Here is a 19,629-nt window from a genome sequence, read left to right as displayed (position 1 = left end):
ATTTGTGGCTCTCTGAAGACCACAGCAGACTGTTTGATTTTTTCTGAATGCATTCTAAAAAAAAAAACAAAAAAACAAAAAAAACCCATCTTGAATGTATTGATATATCATTATTCTCAGTAATAATACTGTCACAACTCTGCAAGAGTTGGCCACGAAATCATAAATTAGTCAATACCTGAGTTTTTCTAAAAAAAGCACTTTATTAATCAAGCAGGTTTTCTCTTTTTCAGAATGGAATGATATGAAAGATCTTAAGTTGAGAGTCCGTCTCCTTTGGAGATGAAAAAAATTGAAGGCAAAATGAATAAAAGCAGACATTTTTAAAAACTCAAAATGAGTTGAAAGTGCTCAGTCCCAGCCCAGCTTTGTTGCGGAGGCGTGGGAAAGAAGGCCTGGCTCAGACTGCTCCAGGTCTGGGCAAAAGCCAACTGCAGACCAGGTTTACATTTCTTGCCAAATTATCATTGGCAACACATTTGGATGGCGCTGCTTCAAAAAAAAAAAAAAAAGCGCCAACCTTCTACAGTAGAGATCAAAGAAAAATCAACAGCAGCATCCTCAACCTCCAATTACTCAACAATACAATGTGTGTTGTTCCTTCGTATTCCTCTGAATAGAAGGAGCAAAGCTGGATTGGAGAAGGAGTGTTGGGCAAAGTGGTCAGCACAGGCAGTCCTTGAAGATCATGGTTGATGTGTGGAGTGGTTCAAGCAGTCATTGTGCTATAGTTTTATGGTGCCAGTGGGCAGGCTACTGTTACACAGTCTGTAGTAGCGAAGGTCATTCACCAGCCGCTGCACGCTTTGAGTGAACGAAGGCAAGTCCTTAAGAAAGAGGAGAAAAATGAACAGTTATTTACAGAACAGACGGGAGCTGACAGTGTTTATAGTGCAGAGAAGAAAACTTAATTGAATTTAACACAACAGGCAAATAAAAAGATACAGGCACAGCAGGGGATTCTAAAAATCTTAAATATCAATTTTTAAAACAATTATGCATTATTTAAGGACAAAAAAAGACCTACAAACATTATGCATCACACTTTTGAGTGAGCAGCATTTAGGCGCATTTTATGAAAATGGAGCACCAGTGCAACTTGGAAATACAACTGATATATAAAAAGGAGAGCTGATAGTTTGTTTCTGCTCACAGTGAATAAATCCTCACATGTAACACTTTACCTTTCACTAACTGCCAAGCTTCAAGTTCACAGCAAAAACATCAGCACTTCCTGCCCAAGACGAGCTGGGTTTAAAATTAGAGCACAAGTGGTTCAGCTTTGATTTGTTTTATTATATCAGTATTTTATCTAAAAGTCAAGTGTGTAAAATTTAAGGGTATTTAGTGGGGAAAGCTGATGTCTCAAAACCTGGCCAAACTATTTAAAACTATCTGCATGAACACTGGCGCTTAAGTGAGAAAATACTTTTGTAATTTGTGTGTGCCAAGCATTTAAAGGAAGCAATGGTGTTTATCTGTGAATATTCATTTCCAAAAGATATCGCAAAGACATTTCTGTGAATCAAGTAACATTTTTCGGAGACTAGAGCCAAAAAATACAACAGTGTAAACAGAAGTGCAAGTATTTGAGATTGCAGACATATTTGTCAGTTTGTTGATAGGGAAACAGATTAAGACTTGTGTGTGTGACATACGAGGATTTTTCAAGTGACAAAGGCTGCACTTTGTCACTTGCTTAGAGGAACTTAAAATACTGTTCAGTATTGAAAACTGGACAAACTTTTAAATGCCACTGACGGTAGTCTTTATTTATATTTCATTTCACTGCACCATGTTGTGAAGAAATCGACACATCTTGCCACATCATACATGTAAAAGTTGGTTAACTCTGCCTCCATCTAACGCAACATAGAGTATGTGTCAACAGCCTGCAAAATACTTGGCCATGGTAACCCACTAGGTAGAGAATAACTAACAAACACACAGGTCTGGATGCATATGTTGGTTTGAAGCTGTAAATGCAGTACTATTCAGTAAAGTGGGAGGAAAAACAATGTTAGTGAAAGATTTCACTCTCACCCGTTCAAGCTTGAAGTTGCGTGCGAGAACAGCTCGCTGGCTGGTGTCCACACCCTGGCAGCCATTGAGGAACTCCGGCATGAAGGCCGAGTAGAAGGCATCGAAGTCGACGGAGGCCATGTTGTAAATGGCGAGGGTGATCTCCTCCTGCAGGAGGTCATGACTTTTGTGGAGAAGAACCTGCAGCAGCACGTTGATGAAGTGAAAGAGCATCGATGTCCGGAAAAGCTTCTAAAGCACAATAAAAAGAAAGTAATGACAAAGGAGTCAATACAATTAATAATTTTTGTCACATGAAATCATACAAGGTACGGCACAACCCTGGTGAAATACTATATTTTTAGCTCTTTCAACTTCTGCATTGCATTTTAGTCCTTTTTGCCTCTTCTTACATTGTAGTCTGCCGCTTTATACTTACTTATGTTTCCAAACAGGTTGCAGATCAGAACATCTGCTGCTAAGAATAGATTTTCTAGTGTTGGAGCTGGACTGTTTTGGTTTTTTTTTAGCACAAATGGAATATATGTCATCTGGTTATGCTTTGAAACATTTTGCAGGGTGCAGAGCCTACTACTGTACGGAGCACCAGTGAAAGTGAAATGTAACAATTCACTGTGCAGAGTCTAAAAGTGTACTTTCACCCACTCTTCATCAGCTTCCCCTCTTGTCAAGAGTTTCGCCTGTGCTGCCTTTATGGTCCCGCAAAAACGTCCAAATTTAGAATTCCCTTAAGGGCAATCTGCATGACTGAAATTCAGGTTTTGAAAGTGAGTGATCAGTTCCTCTCCATGACAGGATTCACCTCTGAAAACAAAGACACCGATAAAAAAGCTTAACTTACTCTGTGATACAACTTGTGCTTGCTGTTGAGTGACTCCAAATAGGAGAGATTCTGCTTGAAGATGTGGATGTCAGGCTGCAGGAAAGACTGTCCAAAAGCCTAGAAAAGACATTTCAAGCACAAGTCAGGAAATGACTAGAGATTGACTTAACAATAACTTTATCCATTGACTGTGGTGCAATAAGATCATTTTACAGACTGATATAAACTTTTGTTCTCCTGAAAAAAAAAAAAAACTTCAACCATGACCGGAGCCTAGATTATTTTTGTTCTATTAAAAGGTATGATGATGATGACAACGTTAGCCACATGCATACACACCTGCATGGCAGCTGTGAACTGGGCCTCGTTTTCCATGGTATCTTCAGCAGCTCCTCTTTGGACACTTGTTAAGACAGATGTTTTGAAGAAGTACCTCCAGTTTTGGTGAAGTATTTGGTATAGCAACTCAAACATCTCTGCCTTGACGTCTGGGGAAGACCGCTATCAAAGACAAGAGAGTGAATGACCATCTGTTATCCAGAGAATTTAATGAATACAAAAGACAAAAAAATAGCACCAGAAAATCACTGTTAAGTACCTGACACTTCATTTTCATTAGAATTCAAGGAACCAATTTGTGCCTATTGTCTTGTTTCCACACACTACTTACTTAGTAAACTATTTTTTTGACTGTGAGTGCATTTTTATATGATTCCCAAAGGGAAAAATTACACCACATGCTAATTTTAGGTGCTAGTAGGGTAATCAATCTAGAAGCAAACAAAGTCAAACCCCAGAATGAATGTTAATTCAAAACAGGTGAACATCAACTGACCTCTGCCACAACCGGATAAACCTGCTCCATGCACAGAGAGAGGATGCTGGGTAGGAAGGGCTTGAAAGCTTGACCGGGCTCTTGCACCACCACCTGCAGGATTTTCAGGAACTTCTGTACCACTCTACACCCTGCACTGCCCTCCTGCAAAATACTGGCTGCCAGCTGTTCCCTGCAGCACATGCAAATGGACATTACATTCATAAGTGTTCAAAATGATAGCAGCTTTTTCAGTGTTTGCCCCATGCTATTTCAACCTTTATTCAGCTGGACAGGATGTGATATCACTGGGACTACAGCTAATAAAAGTAGCTATTGTTTGTAAATAATGTGGGGATTTTTTTTTACCTGGTGAACATGCTGAGAAAAGTGTGGATGATTTGTCCTGTGAAGGCAACACCCATCTGGACTCGCAACGCCTGGAACAGTGTCAAGAAGAAGGCCAACATCTCGTCTGTCACATCTGGGAAAGAGATGTGACAGTTAACAAAGCCAGCCATTCAGACAACCTTTTGTGAAAAAGTTTGTTAAAGGGATTTTTTTATGTGTATTAATTATCATTAATTGTATTTAGATATCAATTATTTCTATACAGACAGGGCGTAGTTTTGTATTTAACTTGGGACACTGGACTCTTCTTAAATTTATATTTTCTTTTACGTGACCGATAGGATTTCAATTTAAGCTTTGGCATTCATACGTCTTACTGCTCTCTGTGCAGGTTCTATAGTAACAAAATACAGAGACAGAGAAGTTGATGTTTGCACACTGCTGTTTCCTCAGATTCAGGTTCCCATACTTTAAAGAAACTTATTTTTTTTCCCATTACAATGTCGAGATATTCCCTTTCACACATGAAGCACACAACAGGAGACTGGCCACATCAGCAAGCATTCTCACCTACTGTGAAAATACTCCGTTTTGTCCAAGCGAAGGGTGGCGCCTGGATAGAGCGTGTGGATTACACCGCAGTCACACAGCTGGTTCGTAATTTGGTCACTAACAGTCTTTGACTTTGTCTGATGGCACTTAAAAACAGTAGTCCCTAAATCTCGTTTCTCCATTTTTTGTTGCCTTCTTTGTGTAAATGATCCTTCATCTTCATCAACTTTGGTTTGTTTTCTTTTGGTTTTGTGCGAGTTGTCTTATAGGAATGTCATCAACATGCCCACTCACTCGCTGAGAATTCACCGGACAATTACCTGCTCTACTCACACATGGGCTCAATCAGACATCAAACAGACTTTGTACTAAGGAGCTGGCAGGACAAAGACAGTTTAAATTTAGTCTATCCAACTGATTCGGACATGATGATTTACTCATGCTCGCCAGATAGTGTCGAGACAAGTTCAGGTTAGTTGTGGATGTGTAAAAAGGGTTTCAAGCACAATATCTTAAATTGGTTGTTGTCTGTTCAGGCATGGTGGATTCATGCATGCAAATGCCATTTGGAGCACTAGGAGGAGCAAGAGGACCTTAAATTTTTCATATCATAATCACCTTGTTAAAAAACTGGCAGGAAATAATGACAGTTTTAGCTAACAAAAAAAAAGTTAAATACTGAACTTTTAAGTTGAGACAAAAGTGTTTACATTGTATAATGTTATGAATATGGCCTTTTGTTACATGTAATGTTATTATCATGAATGTAACTAGTAGGTGTGAGGAACCCAGTACAGTGCATGCTGGGATAGGCCTCAGTGCCCGTGACAAGACAAGTCGGTACAGAAAAGCGAATGGATTTGATCATCTACACAATGTAATCAAATATTAAACACATATTCGACGAGGACAGCATAACTGTAGAACGACACTGACCTGGCTGCTGAATAAACACTGGGAAAAGGCTGAGGGACACTTGGACAGACTCCTGGAGGCTCTGGTAGCAGATCTGACGTGATTTGGTGGATTCCCCAGAGATGCTGTCCACTATGTCTCTGAGCACAGGCAGGGCCTGCTGTATCACTGCTTTCACTAGAGTAGAGAAAAGATGTCCAGGAAACACAATTAGAGCAGGATAAAGAATGAAGGGGTGGGAAAAAGAGGCAGGGACACAAAAGAATGAGGAAGAATTACTGACTGTTGGCCAGATCAGGTTGCCGGGGAGTAATGTTCACAGTCCCTCTTATTCCCTTATATTCTCGAGTAAGTGCTGCCATTAGGCTGGCATGGTTGCTGGAGCGTGTTTGCCACTGCTGCTCACTTTCTGGTAAATTTGGCCACGGAAGCAGCAGCATGTTGGACAAAGCCCTGCACACCAACATGTGAGCCTGTGTGAGCAAGAACACACACATACAACGAGTAATTACTTCATGTATTGAGGAAATTTTCAGAACTTTAAACTCTAAGAAAAAGATCTAAATTTCCAAATCATCCATCTTATAACAGGGTTCCTGCAGCTTAAGGCAAGGTAGATTGAAGACTTTTTAGACTATTTTAATGCCACTCGGAATTAAGTTTAGGACCGAATCTCTAATAAGTTTTATTTTGCCCAAATGTTTATTGTAATATAAAACAGGACTTATTTGTTCAGCCAGCAAGTTAGATTACCTATGTTAAATGTTAGGGGGAAAAAAACCTTTTTAGAGTGGAACACATGAAAGACATTGAACATATTACATTATCTTTATGATACATTATCATAAAGGTATCTTTTTGGTTTACCAACAGAAGTACAAAATGTCTGGCATTTCTTGCTTGTTTTTTTTGGACGATTTTGTGTTACTCGCTTTGCATGTGAGATGCCACGGCTTGGATTTCCATCATGACGAGATTAAGAAAATGAACTTATTAAATTACTTAACTAAAAAAAAGAAAAAAAGAATAGATGTTACAAATTATTTTGAGATTTTACAATGCAACATCAAAAAAATAAAATAAAATATCTATAACATATTAATGATAAAATCTAGCTTCCCGTGTCTGAGCATTTTTAAGACTTTTGAAAGATTAATTGAAGTTACTTCAATACCAATTAAGGCCTTATGTTTAAAATAATGACTTCAATGCCTTTTAAGACTTCATGGATCTGAGGGAACCCTGTTATAAGCTATGAAATCCTGTGAATGTACATGTACTTCGCTACTTATCAAAACAGATTAAACCTATTAAATAATTGGGTCATATGCAAAGTGAAAGCAGCAAACGTATACCTCTGGGGGAAGTCTGCGGGTCTGATTCTCTGTAGTAATGAGGTTGAAGATGTTCTGAACAGCTGGCAAAGTGACCAAGAACACAGGTCGCACTGTAGAGGTTATAGAAACCATCAGATGGCACGCTGAGAGCAGCAACTTGTCAGGTACCTGGAGATAAAGACAGAATGTAAGTGTTGAAAGAGGAACCGTTTGGTAACAACACTCTCCGCATTGTTTCTCTTTTTACTATCTCAACCCATAACACCTTCCTCTTGCAAGTTTTTAAATGTATTTGCTTTCAATTTAAATATTAAGCAGTCAGTGGAAAGGAGCTATAAAATGGGCACAAAATTGATTTTTACATGACTTATAATAAATAAAGAGCAAATTAAAGTTTAGCTGTCATCTATTTTTTTTAACTTATACAAAGAAATGTTTTCTAGCATTCAGAATCAACTTTCTTGATGACATACCTTTCTGCATGTTACAACAATTTGACAAGGTTTGTTTTCTATTAATAATGCTATAGTATTGCAGATTATTAGTATGTTATGTACAAGATATGAATTAATGAAATCACATCTTTTTAACATAATAACATTCCAGTGAGGGAAATACTACCAAAAAGTACCAAATAAATATGGTGGAAAATAAAAACAAAAAGATACTCTGATGAACATGGGTTAAAGGTTTAAAGTGCAGGTTCCCATATCATACTTCCTCCTTAATGAACCACTCTTTCAACATGAAACCAACAGGTTTTGTTTTTTTTTTTTAAACTTCAATTAACTTGTCTTGATTATATTTGACCTATAATCAATTTGAATGCCTTTACTGATCCAAATAACAGACTCTGCATTAATTACATTAAAGCTCTTTTAAATGTCAAAGTTGCCATTTAAAATTTAATACCTCAATTACATTAATATAAGTCCGTCCTATCAATGCACACACAAAAAAGAGATGTAAAGGTATGAGTATGATGCAAGCTACCTTTGTTGTGATGAGTGGACTACTGGCATCTATTGTAGATGTGATGAGGTTCACGAACTGGCTCTGGTTTTGACTGTGGACCTCACTGTAGAACTGTGCAAGCCAATGAGAGTAGGCTTGCAAAGCAGCGAGGGCCTGTGCGTGTCTGTAATGAACAATGCAACAACACATACAGTTAAAACATGTAGTTATGATTAACTCAATAAAAATACATTTAGTTCTTCTTTTGAACAGCTTAAAACCATTTGTTGAAAACTTGCATTTCCAGTGTTGGTATTTTTATTGTTGATTTATTTGTCATGTTTTGTAGGCATTTTCCTCCTTTATTTGATATTTTTATACTATAAATGTATAATTAGGTACTTTTACAGACCGATCATTTTTATCAGCTTTTTACAATGTAGTTAAGAAAGTTTAGTTATTTTAATCTGAAGCTGAAACTTTTATAAACAATTATTATTCTCATGTACAAATAGTGTGACATCAATGTTCGGGGTTGGGCGCTCGTTTAAACATGTGATAACTCACACGTCAATGAGGTCTGGCTTGAGGACAGAAGGCACGACGGTCTCCAAGTCGTAAAGGCTGGTCTGAGAGCCGTAGCAAGTCACTTCGACCAACCTTGAAAAGGAAACACGTGGTTGATTGAGCAACAATCAACAGGAAATCAACCACAACAACATATTATTAGTAAAGACATCACTAAGTATAGTATGAAACAAAGAGTATATTTTAACACTTAACAATTAAATGAAATGCCCAAAAAGAAACCAGCCAAGCTGAGATGCAGTAACACTGACTGCCGAGTGAGTACTACAAGAGAGATGTTGAAACATGAATCCCTTTTTAATGTTTTGGAAGAGTATTAGAGCACTGACCTCTCCACCACTGCCAGGGCGTCAGTGAAACGTGCAGCAAAAACTTCCCCGATGAAATGTTCAGCCAAGCGTCCGACAGCTTGAAGTAAGGAGCTGAGGTCCCTGAGAGAACAGTGAAGTCGACGGCAGTCATTCTCTGCAGTGATATTAAGCCTCCGACCTGAAATGAAGACATCTTGGTAAGTCACTGCAATCATAACATATATTTAAGAACCAACCAATGTACCAACAAAAAACAAAACACAAACAAAAAATATTTACTTGTGCCAGTGGTGACAATAAACTGCTGCAAGCCCAAGTATACGTCCAAATTATCTTGGAGGACTGGAAACTAGAGAGAGAGAAAAAAGGAATTAGGAGGAAGGTGCTGCTGACTAGCCTTTGTCAGCATACATTTCTTGACTTGTGTTATATGCTTATAAAATGTCATAATGATGTATAGTGCTTTGCTATCGAGCTTGTGTTTCTCATCTGAACTGACAGTCTCTTGTAAAAACAGAGTGAAACACATGACTCTAAATTTTACACTTATGTGTGAAACATGCACATAACTTCTGTAAAATTGCACTCTCGAGTTTTAGTTCACTGTAAATGTGACATTCAGATGAAAGAAATCATTTAGGTTGAGTTAAATGCCATGTTAATACTTTTACTACTGATGCAAAATTACTTAAACTTGACCTCGACCTTGTGCATCACTTTTCAATCTAATAACACCTGTTTTTAAGCCAGTTTAACCTGTTGTTCCATTAGTTTCACCAATGAGTGAACTAGTAATGTAGCATGAAGTATCATTGTTAAGGGTACCCCCATTTAAATATAACAAACTCAGGGTTCCCACACATTTTCATGGCAAAAATCCATGACTTTTCAAGGGATCTTTTTTTTTGCACTACTTTTTTTTAGTAGCGTAGTTTTTTCCCGAAACATATCCGATGAAGTCAAAACATCATTTCAGCTAGCAGGCATGCAAAAATGGACAGATGAAGCAAGAAAAAAAAAGAAGAAATGTACATGACGCTAAACAAATTTTCACACATCAACACATATTAGAGCTACGTTATGTTAGACAGCTAAAGAAAATACATTTGCATTTATGTTACATTACGTGGAAGGTTATCCACAGAAGATTACTGTAATAATTCCATTACAAACAATAGAATTTCAAGAGTTTTGACAAAACTTTCAAAGATTTGTAATAACTCCATTAACTTGTTCAGGACTGTGACTGTGGGAACCCTGCATACTTTACAAAATGCTTTTGAAATGATTTCCTTCTAGTATGATAATGAGGAGTAAGTAAACCTTGATGTTTTGGCAAGCTAAAGTGTACAGAGAATTTGTTTGGTATTTAAAAGGCTGAAGGCATTCTTGCAGCCACCTAACAAATTAAGAAACCAGCAAATGCTTTTCCATGTCAGTGTTAAAGAAAATCTATGTCTGCAGCTATTTTGCAATTCTAAAACTGAAATTTACTGTGGATAAGTCAACAGCGATCCCTTACCAAAGTAGAGAATGCATGGGATGGGAGCAACTCCATCACCTTGGCAACCACCTCCAGACTCTGACGCAGGTACCTCTGCCACTCTGTCTGTTGCTATAGTGACCAAGCAAAGGAGAACATTCAGACTCTGAAGTGAAGATATAGGCCATCGTAATGTGCACCCCTCTAAAAGGGGCTAATATGTTACTGATACAATAAACTAGAATTGATATAATTCTAGTTCTTGTAGAGATACACGGGACATACAGTATTCAGTTAAAAAGGTGCAACTGACAGACTGTGAAACATATAAAAATTGTTCTTACGTCATCATCCAGAGTCTCATCATCCAGTTCTTCTAACTGTGCCTGGTTGTATCTGAACTGTATGCGATTCAGAACTTCCCTTAATAGAAGAACTAAGGCATCTTTGTACCTGTCCAACCATGCACAAATATATTAACATGCACATTTTAAACAAAAGCAGCAACAAATTAATAGCAATACATCAGGTGTTTCATACACTTAATGTCTATATGTCATAAGGTTGCAGATCATCATAATTTTTAGTTTACTGGGTGTTGAAGTTTAAAAAGGCATTAATAGGTTTTCTGGGTGACTTACCTATTTAGAACACTTTCTCTATCAGGAAGTCTGCTTTTTATTTTGGTTGTTAGAAAATCCAAAAAGACACTCCATATATCCAAACAGGCAAAGTAGCCTTCATGGGTAGGCTGTTAAAACAACGAGAAGATGGGTTTGTAATCAATAGCCTGTGCTGCACTGAATGAGCGAATTATTGCTTGAAACATTTATTATTACCTGGTTGAAGGTGTACTTGAAAAGCAGGGCAAGAAACTCTACTATCGGAAACTGAGGACTGGACTCAATCCGCCTCAAGTGAACACTGACAAACAGGCGCAGAAAATCTGTGAACTTTTCCAAGTAACTGCAGGATGAAAGAGAATACATTAAAGTCACCACATACATCTTACACTCAGAAGTTATTTCATACAGTTTATGCAGGTTGATAATATTAAGATGTCTTAAATTAAGGCTGGGTGCCCACATTGCCAAACAATTTTACGTTACTCAGCCCTAATTCCAATGTTGAGAATGCACAGTCACAATAAGCTTGTGTATCTGCACATACTAAAAGATCACCCAAGAAAATAAAGCTTGTTTGGTAACGACTGGGATGTCTCACATGAGGTGAGGTGATAAAATGAAGCTCAATGACTTACCGCCAGAATGGCCACTATAATAAAGTAGTATAGAAATATATAGAGTGGTACAAGAACGAGTCCTAAAACCCATAAATGAGTTAGCATTTTAGCACTCCTTGTTTCATTGTCTCAAAGTCTATTACGGTTTAAATGGGTCTTCGGTTAGATGCCTGAAATGAGGTCTGTGATTCACACAAGCTTAAGACACTTACATGTTTTGTTCTGGGACATAAAATGCATCAGTAAACACCCCACTTGTTAATTTTGCAGCCTTTATGCGTTTTTAAAAAGACAGTTACTAACAAGTAGCTAAATGAGACGACAAAGCATCATCATGCCTCAAACGGCTTTACAGCCTCGTGGTGGTAATATTAAAGTCAAACGACTATGGTAGAGCTTGTTTATAGCCTAACATCTGCTTTTGACTTCTTGCGATTGCATTCACACTTCAAAAATAATGAGTGGTGTTAATTTGTGAAAATTATCTTGCTGAACAAAAATGTTTCGGTAACATAAACTGTTTTTCTACAGAGCACATTTTCTGCAATAATCCAAAATTCTACGGAAAAATTCATCGTCTTTTTGTTGAGGCAACCAGGTGACGTTAACTTCCTCATTGACCTAAAAATAAACGTTATCCCCACAGCACTTTGTATCATGGAGCCATGAAATCATTCTACTGGTCAACTGAAAAACAGAACAACATAATGTAGTTTAAACGTTTTTAAGTTATTTTGAATGGCACTTTTTTAAAACAAGAAGAAAGAAAAGATCTGACTGATACACATGTGACAGAGCTGAAGTACATCGCTGTATAGAGCCAGTGTGGAAAGCAGCAGCGATGAAAACAAAGGCGTTTTTGAGAGATGGACTACTAAGAAATACCACAGTGCAACTTCTGACCGCTTTGAGTATAAAAATAGTAAAAATGACTCGATGCAGACCTCATGCTGAAACTGTCACGGCAGAGTACATTTGCAAGTCTGCAAACACTAGAAATGCAAAAATATTAGTGTCAGCTCATGGACTGAAACATACCTTTCATCAAGTTCCTGTAGGCGGCTCTTGACCGTATGAGCGTTATTCTCTCGTGTCAGCCTCTGCAGGAGAAAGAAGGTCTGCTGGAACATACGCAGCAGGTACTCCTCAAAATCCATTGGCACACAGTTCTTTGACACAAGCTCATTGACACAGGTCATGGCGAGTACACCGAGTCGGGCACGATCCACCTTGCTGCCCTCACTCTGCTGTCCATTTCGCCCTCCTCCGTTCGATGTTGGTGGCATTGTCCCAGGATTAAGCTGGCCATTAGACGAGGAGGAATTCGAGGAGATGAAGGATGTCTTGGCCTTTGTCCGAAGGTCACAGCCAAAACGTGCAAAATGGAAAATGGATGCCAGCAGTGTGGGTGTGATGCTTGTGGACAGAGGGATCCAGCTGAACAGGTGAGCCAAACACTCCAAAACGAGACAACAGAGCTGATGACTCTCATTGTCCAATGCCGCCATGGGCTGGCAAAGCAGCTTTGAGTACTGGCTGCCCTGAAACAAACTGCCCAGCAATTCCACTGATGGATTGAAGAGACAAAAAACAATCTGGTTAACACATTACGACAAACCATTTGATAAAACCCTTGCTGCCATCAATGTCGGGAAATAAAAACAAGCCATGGCTACTCTATAAATTGTCATCAAAGTACTGTCAAGTCTTTGCTGTTTTATGTAACTTGAGGACAAAGCACTTACTACTTTCCCCTGAGGTGGGTGAGGGAGGTGGGGTGGAAGCTATGACACTGTGCTTATCCCAATAGGTCTCCAGGATACCTGCAAAACAATAACAAGAACTTAATTACAAACCTACTGAAGGTTTTCCACCGAAACATTTCTTCTGACTGGCAGTCTGACTCTAATTTTGGGTCCACAGCAGTACATTCCTAATTTCCGTGGCGGTACTCCTGTCTACTCCTCAAACTGGGGGTGTGCCGACCACCATCTACTGTAGGTAGACTGACTACGAATATGTACCTCATACAAACCCACCACAAAAGATCCAAACTATCCCTTTAAGTTACATTTGGACACCGAAAAATACACTGAAACTGAATTTTACAAGTCAGACTTAGCACTCATTAGCTGGTTGTACCACAGGCTGTTTTATATCCAACTGAAATTCATATTGCACTTCTGTAGATGTGCCTCTGTCTGAAAATTGGACTGGATTTCAGACTGTCCTACATCTGTGAAATGTCACTTGCAACACAGAACACTGTTAACTCATACAGACTTCAACACATTCAGCTACATACATCCATTTGCATGCAGCAACCAATATTTATGCTCCATAACTATTTAGTGCAATAGATTAAACAAAAAGAGTATAAATATTTTTTCTATCTTCTGGCTTCAACATGTCTATACTGACATGCTGTTGCTACTACAACCGGGAAAAAATAATTATTTTAGGAAATCACTTCAGACAAAGTATTGAAGGTTGTCATTACCTGTCAACAGTCCAAGCACAGTAGGAACCTGCTCCAGCAGCAGTTTACGCAGCTCATCTTTCCTGGCAACACTCAAGTCTTCTCGAGGACACGCAAGTTCCTCTGATGTGGTTTTCAGCATCACCAACCCCAGTGGAGCCAGAGCTGGGGACTGGATCAACTGCAGATTACAACAGAAAAACAAAAATCTCCATTACTAAAGATAAAGATTACTGAATTTTGCCCACCGAGACCAAAAACACCATCTCTGCTACCTCTTATACATTTTTATAAACACGAAATATTAATCTCCACACTGCAAATGTCACATGTAAAAAAGTGTGAATGCTTAGGTCATCAGCTGCTCACTAAATTAGTCACAGGACAAGGTGCAGAAGGAACTATTGTATGTGGTTTTTCAACTTGGCTGAACAATTTCCTGTGGGAAACGTTGAAGTTTATTTAGTCTGTTACTTTCTTTTCTGCTCATTTTCTGGTGATATACATTAAAAAGGGAAGATGTGTGGAAACAACTTGCTGAAAAGTGAAAAAATGTCTTAATATGCACATTGTTTCTAAATATACACTAGACATGTCTAATCAGCTGTGATATTACTCTGGGGCCAGCCACTTGCTCTGAACAAAAAGGAACGTCATGTTGAGTAATAACTTTTCTGTGTCAATTTAATCAGTGTAATTTATTGCATTTTAATTTCGCAATAAAAGGTAACTGATTCTGTCTCTCATTGATGATTCAGTGAAGGCAAACAGGAAAACTCTTTTTGTAACCATGCTCTGGAGCAACAGTCCAACCTGTCATCTGAGCAGTAATACAATGTTGTAGGATCATTTGTTTTTTGACAGTAATTCTCCTGTGGGTGATGACATAGCTGCACTTGTTCACAAATATCCACATCCTCATAGCAAACACTGACTCTTTTTTGTGAACTGCAAACACAAAAAACAAGAATATATCTTTTTAAAAACTACAGTTAAGATAGAAAAGAAAGTAAACCTGAAATGCAGTCTAAATAAGTTTGACAGATGAGCAACAAGTACAGGGAGAGGGACACTTTTAGGGCCTCCTCACATTACTAAGAAACACATGTTTAGTGCAACAGAAGCTACGGTTTTGTAGTCATGTCATTTTAATGTAGCTTTTGCATCTTTGCCCACTTTTATTATGTATGTATCACATCATCAAAAGCTTTTCAAAAGCAGAGACAGCATCAACAGGGCTCACCTGGAGGGTGTTTGTAAAGAAATCATGGTAGAACATTGGCCAGTCCTGGCGACCAATGTCTACAATGACTTTGCACAGTTTGTTACGGATGAAATAGGGCACCGACTTGTGCTGAGCAAGTAGGAGTTTGGGCAGACAGCTGCGAATCTCCATCTTGTCTTGTGAAGCAACGCCGATCCACATCTTGTTCACAAGGTTCTGACAGCAAAAGGGAACAATCAGTTGTCAAAGCTGTGTCTGACAGAGTATATAAAGCCCACTGAAAGACATTTTTACAATCACACCTTTTGTTACAAACATAATTCTGCATATGAAAAACCTACATTTAAAAACACATGACTCAGATATACATTAAATAAGGGGAAAGTATGTTGTTTTAAGTGGTCACAGGATGCTCAGCCTTTTCTTCCTCATGCAAAATCTATTGCATATTTAGCCAACTTGGCTCTCAGAATTTAAGAAATTGGGAAAAAGGAACAGCATGAAAGAAATTTTCTCTTTTAGTATAAAAAAACCCCCAAACAAACAAAACAAACCCAGTACTGTCCTATTTTCAAAGCATAAAAGGGTAAGGAAGGCCCCAGACACTACTAGGAACTGAAAATATGCACCTCCCACCTACAGGACTTACTTCAAATACTGTGAGGCTGTACATCATTACATACTCATTCCGAGTATTGGAGAGAAAGAACAAGCAGTGGCGCCAGGCTCCAGTCTGCTGTGCAAAGTTATTCAGCAGCTCTTCTGCAGAAAAAAGGAAGTAGACATGATCTCTGACAGGCATACATGACAATGAAGTAGTTCACTTGCAGTCAGGCTGAAAGTAATGCGTCACAACACAGGAAGTGTATAAAAAGCAACAAAAAATACTTTTAATAGAAAGCAAATAATTTTTAAATCAAATTAAACTAAACCTAAACCCACATGACAGTGTATTCCAGTGCACAGTACACTTTATTAGTTATGTTTCATGCCCTTGCTTCTTATGTGTAGTGGTAGGCTTTACAAGGCCACACTTACCTATTTCTCTCTTTCGTTCATTGGTTGTGCAGCTGTGAAAGAACTCAGTCATCAGGCTCTCTAGTGCACGCAGTGATGCCTCCTCTGAAGCCTAGTAGATAAGAAAAAGGGTCAAATTAATTGCAAAAGGAACATTTAGACTATATTTGACAACATACATAATCCTAACTGTATTTTTGTCATAAACACCTAGCCATTAATATGACAAAAATCACGCTCAGGCTAGGGCAGGGCAACACATCGATATTGTGATATGAGACTAGATGTCATCTTAGATTTTGGACAGTGTATTATTTTAAGTGTTTACTTTTCCTGGCTTCAAGGCTGCATTACAGTAAAGTGATGAACATTTCTGAACCAGACTGCTCTATTGTTTGCCTATACTCACTTTATCAATATATCCACATTACTGATGTTAACTGATCAAAAATCTCATTGTGTAAATACTTTGTGAAAGCACCAATAGTCAACCCTACAATATTAATACTGAGGTATTTGTTAATGAGTATCATGGTATTTAATTTTTTCCATATTGCCCAGCCCTAATTTAAACCAGTATCTATCTGTTTGACAGGTATAATTCAGTGTTGTGCATGTCATGAAGTATACATGCATAGCAGATGCTAAACTGAAGACCAGTCATAAGACCCTCCAGAAACAAGAAACTAATCTTCACATTGAAGAGGACAATGCATTACCACTGTAATGAAGATATTCTATATTTATATATTTCTTGGCCTCTTTATAAGGATACAAAGAACACAGAATACACGAACAATGTATTAAAACACTAAAAATGTAAAAACAAAATGGCTTCTTCAGACTGTAGTCAATATTTAGTGTGAAACATGGAAATAACACAGCCATAACAAAAGGTAGCTCAAACAATCAATATTGAGCTTCGGACATGTCTTGAACGCAACCTGGTGTAAATACACAGAAAGATTATTATTGTAAATCCCATATTGTCACACTAAAGTTGTCTAACTCTGAAATATTTGCGTTTGTACAGTATACATATTTCCTGTATGTGCTATTTGTATTGTAGTACTGAGACTACTGCGAAACCGATATTTATTATCAATATGACCTTGCTAAAGTTACAAAGTTATAGGTAGCCTAAGAGTTGTGCACAGTACTGTATCTTCACATGTCTATTGCTGCGCACGTTTCTGTGATTGTTGGGTACATTTTAGCACAGTCTCGTGGTAATACTTCACACAGCTTTGCACTTATCTCAACCTGACTTTCAGACACGGTTGAGCATTGAGGATTGCAATAACACTTTTGGTCATACAAGCCAAATCAATGTGTTATAAAAACAGTTTCGTATCTTCGACAGTAATATCAGGCTTTGGCAGGTGGAGGAAGCTGGGCCCTGCCTAGCATAGACGAGATAGCAAATTAGGATTTTAAAGGGCAGCTCCTATGGCAGGCAGGTCTGAATTCCTCAAATAAGCCACAACTTGCCGAGGCTCAACACTTCTCACTGCAAATATTCGGTTTTGCAAGATGGGCGTCTTGTACCGTGTAATGGCTTAACGAGCTGTCACATCCCGTGAAATACCTGGCCTCTCAGAAACCGTTATATGGCTTAACAGACATACGACACCGTAATGCATACAATCACACACGATTAATATGTAAAGATATCGAAATCAAGTACAATACTAACATATCTTTGCGTCTTTCTGTTTAAAAAACACGAATCAAACGCTTGTACACCCACGTTAGCTATTAGCATATAAGACAGGAAGACAACGGGAGTAACTAACATTGGGGAAATAATACGCTTTAAATTATACTTACCATGTTTAGCTGGCTCAGGTGCTTTCTTCAGTTTACTTGTTCACGGATTAATTACAGTAATGAGCCAACATTAGCTCTCCAGCTAGCCAATTCTGTAGCTAACGTTAGCTAAGGTGTTGCTGGCTAACGTAACCGCAGAGGGGGCTCATCATGGTCTGCTCGCCTACTTCGGTCGATACTCCACAAAACACTTAGCTAGCAAATGTTTCTGTCGTTTACTTGCTCACAATAACAACACTGAGTTGATTTTTTACCTTGCTCGAATAAAACGCGTTTTCGCTTACCAAGCATGTAGGCTTAAGATTCAATCAGCCAACTTATCTCGAATTGGTCGGTTAGCTGCATTGTCGTGTAAATTTCGTTAACAGTTAGGTTAAATATAGAGATATTGGTTTTTTTTTAAGCATCTAACACTGGCTCCAGCACAGAGACATGTGCAACGTTAATTAGCTTTCTATGTGAACCGATTCGAGGCTAGGTTGCCCAGCTGCTAACGTTGCAGCGGATGGCTAACTCGCTAGCTTTTCTAGAAGGATGAAGGCATAATTTTCGTTAGCTAGCTGTCAAACCTAGACATGCTTCTGGCTGTTGGTCACGACAACTTGCCTTTACCGTTTGTAATTTCAAAGCGGGTGAATATGCACACTTAAGTTGTACATCTGACACATTTGTTATAACACCAAATATATAATACTATGCGCGCTTGTTCCTGTTATTCCCCTTCTCAATGCTTAGGGCGGCTCAAGAATACAGCTAGCTTGCTGGTTGCAGGGTTTACTTCGCAACTTCCTCTTTCGCTGCAAAAATCAACCAAAACCAATCAGCTTGTGTCAAGTCGGTCACAATAATAAGAGCACGATCTCCGGTTATATCATTGATTTAAACTACTGCACTTTTTTTTTTTTGGACAAATACAAAAGACAACGTTTTTGATTACATTGTATCAGTGCAAATAAATTGAAAAAATATGTTATAAATGAAAGCAACTCTTTTTACTCAAAAAGTCTTCTATACATGTGCAAAATGCCGTCATAATATTGTGTTTCTACTAGAACAATAAACGTAATTTCTTAGCACTGATTTCTTATCTGAAGGACCTTCAACATTGCACAGTTTGATAAAGTCTACACCTACTGTGTATAGATGGATTACTGAAAGGCACAGGCCCAAGGGCCCAAATGCAAAATATAACTCAAGTAAACGTGCCGACCTGCAAGCCTCAAAATGACCACAAAGGATGCAAAAAGAACGCAAAGAGATGTAAAGAAATGACAAAACACACAACATAACCACTAAAAAACTAATAAAAATTCCTACAATGGACACAAAAATACTCCAAAGAGACACAAATCAACCACAGACACACAAAATGTCCCCAAAAAACCCAAACCCCACAAAACTACATCAAAGAGACTCAAAACTGCTGCAGGACACACAAAATTATCTCATGGAGACAGCCACGAAGACACACAAAACATCCCAAAAGACACAAAATTACAGCAGAGACACAAAACAAAAACAAAGACAGTTTTCAAGAGCCATAAAACAACTACAAAAAATTACTACAGATACACAAAATGACCCAAAAGGCACATAATAACCACAAAGAGACACAGTTACCAAAAAGACACAAAAGACAACATGAAAGAGATGCGAAACAACAG

General features: G+C 38.3%; 1 protein-coding gene across 1 annotated transcript; it reads right to left on the bottom strand.

The window, feature by feature from the left end:
• Positions 1-183: 183 nt before the first annotated feature.
• xpo6 (exportin 6) lies at positions 184-18,751 on the bottom strand. Its single transcript, XM_042505894.1, has 24 exons — positions 17,966-18,751; positions 16,157-16,247; positions 15,768-15,880; positions 15,137-15,334; positions 13,915-14,074; positions 13,160-13,237; positions 12,453-12,981; positions 11,011-11,137; positions 10,813-10,922; positions 10,516-10,624; positions 10,211-10,303; positions 8,968-9,037; positions 8,707-8,866; positions 8,357-8,449; positions 7,829-7,973; positions 6,854-7,003; positions 5,782-5,971; positions 5,520-5,675; positions 4,050-4,164; positions 3,702-3,873; positions 3,206-3,367; positions 2,885-2,983; positions 2,044-2,274; positions 184-827 (listed from the first exon to the last, which is right to left on the bottom strand). Exons 1-24 carry the CDS (start codon positions 17,966-17,968, stop codon positions 726-728), a joined length of 3,456 nt encoding a protein of 1,151 aa, XP_042361828.1. The 5' UTR covers positions 17,969-18,751; the 3' UTR covers positions 184-725.
• Between the last annotated feature and the right edge of the window lie 878 nt (positions 18,752-19,629).

Source organism: Plectropomus leopardus, chromosome 17 (assembly GCF_008729295.1).
Source record: "Plectropomus leopardus isolate mb chromosome 17, YSFRI_Pleo_2.0, whole genome shotgun sequence".
In the NCBI taxonomy this organism is placed as follows: Eukaryota; Metazoa; Chordata; class Actinopteri; order Perciformes; family Serranidae; genus Plectropomus; species Plectropomus leopardus.
This window is presented reverse-complemented; position numbering and strand designations above follow the sequence as displayed.

Excerpts from the sequence above, each read along its gene's own strand:
- xpo6 (XM_042505894.1), bottom strand. Across the intron at positions 15,881-16,156 it reads TGAACGAAAGAGAGAAATAG|AAGAGCTGCTGAATAACTTT; the intron begins GTAAGTGTGGCC and ends TTTTTTCTGCAG. Across the intron at positions 7,004-7,828 it reads GTCCACTCATCACAACAAAG|GTACCTGACAAGTTGCTGCT; the intron begins GTAGCTTGCATC and ends CTTTATCTCCAG.